This window comes from Athene noctua, chromosome 13, assembly GCF_965140245.1.
Source record: "Athene noctua chromosome 13, bAthNoc1.hap1.1, whole genome shotgun sequence".
In the NCBI taxonomy this organism is placed as follows: Eukaryota; Metazoa; Chordata; class Aves; order Strigiformes; family Strigidae; genus Athene; species Athene noctua.
In genome coordinates this window covers 9,264,682-9,270,681 of record NC_134049.1, presented here as the reverse complement: position 1 = coordinate 9,270,681, position 6,000 = coordinate 9,264,682, and the positions used below count along the sequence as shown (strand labels likewise).

Sequence of the window (6,000 nt, the reverse complement as noted above, 5' to 3'; positions counted from 1 at the left end):
AGGTCCACAGTGCTCAGTACTATTCCCAAGCAGTATCCAATGTAAAAATGCAGACAATTTTCATCACACCTTCAAAACAAAATACTGTGTCTTTCTGGTTTGCAAGACTGGTGTCTCAAAAAAAAAAAAAAAGATGATTCATTTGTTTCTTAGCACTAAAAAAACCCTTCAGGCAGTTTGACAAAAATGAAAAAAATATTGTTATTTGATTCACAATGACTATTTGCACTTTATTCACTAATTATATGGGCTGTGACTGAAGCAGAGGATTGGTTACTGACCCTGCACCAAGCCCTGGGTGATGAAGCATTCAGGGGAAGGTGACTGTCCCTCCTCCGTCCCTCTTGCTGGGTGCCTGGGGGTGAAGCGGTGCCTCGGCCAGCCCTGCCCGGGCGAGGGGCTGGGGAGTGCAGGAGGCAGCTGGGGTCCTGCGCCGCAGTTCGGAGGAGCTGCTGCAACTCCCCTAAATCAGCTTTAAATAAGGGAGTGCAGGCATTAATTATGATGGCTTTTGGCAGCATGGAGCCTGCGGACTCTGCAGCTTGACCAGAGAAGCCGTGTGCTGTGCCAGTGCAAGGCATGGGCAAGATGTCCCACAGGAGAGCAACAGCCACATCACTATACACCTGTGTGGCTGCTGCTCTCCTGGGGACATCTGCCTATATACACTATATGTATATATATACTTTTATAGGAAGAACAAAAGTGCTGTGGTACTGCATGCCTCCTCTGCACGCCTCTGCAGCACACACACAGCAACGAGCATGGTGAGAGCTGAATTAAACTTCTTGTCTGAAGGATCCTTGTTCAGCCGGGACGGGTCTTTAACGGCAGGTTCACTCCTTGAGCTTTGTTCACCAGAGACCAAAATTAGTGGAGATCAAGGGGAGAGGAAAATAGGAGTGAGCATGTCCTTGCCGTGATGCTCGGCAGCGTTGGAGAGTGTGGTGAGGTTTCATGGCTGGGCTGGCTCTTAGCCCAGAGACACAAAGAAGCATGTGGCAGATCTGAGGGCTGGGATGTAACCAAGTGAACCATGGTTAAAAAAGAAAAGCAAGTCAGGCAGCTGTGCTTCTGGCCATGGCGTGGCTAAGCAGGCAAGACAAGACCCTTATTCCCAAGCTGTTATAAGGGGAAAATGCACCAGAGGCACATGGCAAGGAAAAAGACACTTGAATTTGGCCAGGAGCAATCATTAGCCTATTGCCCCAAAACCCCAGTCCCAAACTCCGGGCTTAGCCAGGTGGAGACTCAAGTTTACCTCTATTTTACAAGCTTAGGTTGCTTGTTACCATCTGAAGGTCTTTTGACACAAACGTGCCTAACCCATGGGAGGGAGCTTCCTATCCCAGAGCCACCAGCACTGCCAGTATGGGCTGGCCTCACTGCTGAAGGGAGCAGTGGGACGGAGGAATGAAGACTAAAGGGAGCTGCTGTGTCATTTAGGGCAGTTAAGTACATTCATAGTGCAACACGTGCACCTGCATCCCTGCCTGAATAGCATCAATACTCTTTTTTGTTTCACTCTTGACGGCAGAAGAGCCTTAATTGGGCATGAAGAAATTCATCAAGCAGCAGCCTGGTGCAGCCGTTGGGTCCCCGTAGCATCTGGCAGCTGCCGTGCTGCAGCCCCATGGCTGCTTGATGGCTGGCAGCTGCCCCCAAATAGCCCAAATATCATCCACCTACTGCAAAAACTGCTGCTCCCTGTGAACATGAAACTCCGCTCCCACTGCTTGGGAGCAGCACATGGGCTTTACAGCTTGCCGAGCTGCAGGGGCTGGGGCTTGGTGGAGCCAGGTCCCAGCTATTTGCTGGGAACAGAGACAGTGAAGTATGTTTCCAACCTGAGGAGCTGCTCAGAGCAGCAGACTGGAGGACCTGACGCAGCCCACTAAAGGGGAAATTTCTAGATGCTTTTGTGCATATGAACTCAGCAGGGACCAACCCGCGTGGCAGCGATATGAAATGGGAGCTCAGCCATTGATTTCAATAGCTGCAGGGTCTTGCTTTCGGTTTAATGCATTTTTAGAACAGGGGTGAGCAGGACTCATACTGGGAATAGCAACATTACCAGCAATTTCATCCCCCTGAATAATTTGCCTATAACCTGCCTGTGCTTTGATCCAGAAGCTGCTTCAAGGGCACGTGAAATGCCTTCTCACCCCCCCATCACATCCCTGTTGTGCTGCTGTTAGATTCAGCTCAATAATCTCTGTAGGCACAGTGAGGACATCTTGGTGACTTCAGGTGTCCCCCTGGCCATGCACTGACATCCACCCCAGACGGGCAAATAAGCCCAGCCTTCCCCTCTCCTTCACTGGCAAAGAAGGTTTCAGGGTCTCCCAATTTAATCCCACGGCATTTTATGGTTTTGCCCTCCTTCTCGCCCTTCTAGTCAATGAAAATAAATACAGAATAAAAATAAAACCCCTGCACATTTATTTCATTTCTTGTATTTTTATTTAAAAAGAAGGTTTGCTAACAGCAATCAGTACCGCGGCCCAGGCCCCTCAACACTACAGTTGGCTTTAGCAGTCCCTGTGGCTTCATCCCTACTCTGTCCCTCCTCCATGCCGGGGACAAACCAGGGAATTATCCAGCTTTAACAACCACTCCTGAATCACAGGATGCTCCTTGGGATTGCAGACTACTTCCATCTTGCAGTTTTACTTTCTGTCTTCTATCTCAGGAAACCCCAGAGCTTAAGCTGAGGTTCACAGCCAGGTTTAGCTTTATTGTGCAACTAAATTCAAGTTTAAAAAAAAAAAAAAAAAACCCAGAAAAGAAAAAAAGCCAAGTTTCAAAAAAAACCCATAAAAGAAATCATTTTCTGGAGTTGGAAAGAAACATCCCCTCGGTGGCAGATTAGCCCACATTTATCCAGTATAACATTGCTTATACCTTAATCTTAGGCATCTTCATCTGACGCTAATTAGCAGGCTGGAGGCTCCTACGGGTACAGTAGCTTCTATGTCCCAAAACATGAAAGTGAGCTCTTCCTTTTAGCCACTGGAAGCACTCTGTTTTTAAAGAGACAATGTCAAATATTTCAGCCCCAAACTACATTTTTTAACTTCAACACAGCAGTAGGAGGAGGCACAAAGGTGATGATACCCAGCCTTGAAAGCACTGCAGTGCGCGGCCAAGGCTTGCCTGTGTAGTGTTATTTACTCTCCCACAAATTAAACCCAAACTGAATTCACTGAACCCTGGACTCGCCCGCATTCTGACACTGAGTGCTAATTAGGAGACAAATAGAGTAGGCTACAGAAGCAGAAAATTAAACAGGCTAATCAGACCAATCTAGTTTCTTCCCTCAAAAAACCCAAAGCTTAGAGAAAAGCAAAAAGCAGTTATAAAAACTTCTTTATATTTTGCATTCTCTCTGAAAAAAAAAAAAAAAGGAAAAGATAATTCCTTTGACGTTCATCACTAGGCAAACATCCATCCAGATCCATCTGACATCCTATTTAACTGTTCAAAGTAAGAGCTAATCGGAGCTTTAAAGAAAGGACAGAGAGGGACTTCAGGAATACAGCGCTGTTCTCTGTGGAGAAAGTGAAAATAAATTATTTAGACTTGACAAAGTCCCTTGAAGTTCTGCGGTCTTTCTGCTTGGTTGGGTCTCAGGCCTATCACCAATATATCAGCGGTTATTTTTGGAGGGGAAGCGAAGGCAGGCTGCTTAGCAGATAGCATTTGGGAATTAAGAGCTAGATGTACTTATGGTTTTCACAAGCCCTGACAGATGTTGAGTGTCTTTGACTGTGGGACAGTAAGACACTTAATACTAATGATGCTGGTTTGCAGCATCAAACCTCCTTCCTGCCACATCCCAGCATCTTTGCTCCTTTGTCAATTGCTCCTTATGAAAGGAAGAGAAAATACATGCTCAGCATCCTCCTCACCATCCACCCGGCTCAACACCGATGCACCGGTTCTCTGGAGGCCCTCACGTCTCTTCTCCAAGCAAATGTCACCGGGATCAGCTTAGCACAGCTCCCCACCACTTCCTGAAGACTGAGCCACAGCCCAGGAGGCTTCTCCCTCACGTCTCCGAAGGCTGTGCTCAGCCTGGTAGTCCATGTTTCGGATGGATCTGCGTGTGACTGCCGGGCACCGGTCCCGGCTGAGCAGGAGACGGGTCCTGCTCGGTGCCGCAGGCAGCCCCTTGGCTGTGAGAGCCGCCAACAAACCTTCCCTGCCCACCCCGCTCCCTGCCCCTTCCCCTCCCCGCCACGAGCACGGGGCCAAGAACCTGCCTCGCCGCAGAGTGCCAGCGCCGGCGTCCTTGGCCAAACTAACTACCAAACCTTGGACCAGTCACAACAACGGCTTTAACGTTTACCCATCACCTAACATACCCTCAAAAACCAAGGCCACCTTCACACCTTTGGACGTAGGTCGAACGCCCTTCCGAGCCCAGCAAGCCCACAGCAAGGGGTCTTGCCCAGGCCAGTCACGTCAGATGCTCCCGCATCTCTCCTGCCCCTTCCTTGGTGAACACCAAACAGTTATAATACTCAGGTCAATATATATAGGTACCACGTATATATATTTGTGTCGCTGTTCTGTGCATTAACAAAGACAACCAACCCCACCAGGCACCACACATCCTTTCCACCCCCTCCCCTTCCTCCCGTGGCTGTGCAGGAACGCGGCCAGGGACCACCCTACGTGGCCCCATCGCACTCCCCCACTGTCAGCTTCAAGGCTCCCTGCTGGTGCAGCGTCTTTAAGGCTTTGAACTCCAAGGGCATGGTGTGCGGGCTGGCCTGCGAGGTGTAGCCATACTTCAGGCTGTCGTAGTAGTGGTACTTGACCGGGTTCTGGTTCTGATCCAGGGGAAAGGGCCAGAAGCCATAGAGATAGATCTGGTTGCAGAAGCGGGTGGCTAAGGTGTACATGAGGAGGCCAGTGGTGGGTCGTTTGATATGCACCTTGTTCGTTAGCCAGTACCTGCAAAGGGAAAGTGAAGTATGTTACTCCCCCGCACATGAAGCTTGTGTCTTGCACATTTTCTCTCTCCAGCCTTTAACTGAGATATATTGGTGATTCAAAGTGAGAGGTTTCTGACTAGCAGAAGAGTCCTCCATGCCAAGAAAAAACCTCTCTAGGGATTGCTTCATGAATAAGCATCCTCCTGCTCCCTGTCTGGCAGTTACATCACACTTGTTGCTATGGCATTGAAGCATCTCATGCCTCGGCAATCCTTTATGAAAAACAAATTGTTGCGACAGCGGCCTTCAGTACTTCAGCCTACAATTATCTTCCAATCAACCTAGGAGATCAATACCACGGACCAAACCATCCACATGTCAAGTAGACTCCAGCAACCCCTTGAAGCAGACACACTCTCACACACGCGCGCTTATGATTTTCATTGATGAATGAAGATTTTTACTCCGACAGTAAACACAAAAGGGCTGTAAAAATGTTTGCCTCGGAATAAAGGGTCACCAGGCTGCAAGAGCTAAAACGTGCTGCGGTGTTCCCATTATACCCAGTGATTGCTACTCTGATCCTGGACTAAAATACATCACACTCTGCAACATCAGTCCATGAGATAGACAATATTGCAATATATGGTATGTGATACAGAGGTCAGCTGTGCTCGCTGCTGTAAAGTGCATTAGTTTCTATGAGGGATGGAAAAAAGAACAGGGGAAGGAGGTGCCCTGTAGTGATGCATGAGCAGAAATGGTATCAGCAGTTGTATTTTGGGCTGCCAATAAAAGTTATTGCAGCATCAACATTCTGTAAGAAGATGTTTCCAGTGCCCAGTGTTTATTGCATAGGCAATTTACTGGATTTGCTCAGCAGAAAACCACTGTCAGAGGAGCAAAATCAGAAAGCGAAAGTCTGGGGGAGGTAGAAGATGCACCCCCTTGGGTGCACTCCCTCCTCCCCGGGCGTGTCTGATGCCAGAGCTGCCCCAGAGCAGGCAGGGATGCTGCAGGCAGCGCATCCCACCGTGTCACAGCCCACTCAAGCCCT

The 6,000-nt window shown here is 48.7% G+C and overlaps 1 protein-coding gene across 3 annotated transcripts in view; it reads right to left on the bottom strand.

Moving 5' to 3' along the window:
• Positions 1-2,447: 2,447 nt before the first annotated feature.
• The window catches only part of ST8SIA2 (ST8 alpha-N-acetyl-neuraminide alpha-2,8-sialyltransferase 2), a 32,907-nt gene continuing 29,354 nt past the window's right edge, over positions 2,448-6,000 (bottom strand). For 2 of the 3 annotated variants that reach the window (XM_074917440.1, XM_074917441.1), the window contains one exon: positions 2,448-4,962. In XM_074917440.1, the coding sequence (XP_074773541.1) occupies positions 4,677-4,962 (286 nt within the window). In that variant the 3' untranslated portion in view covers positions 2,448-4,676. The remainder of the gene's footprint in view (positions 4,963-6,000) is intronic. The other variant, XR_012634485.1, reaches the window with a different exon arrangement.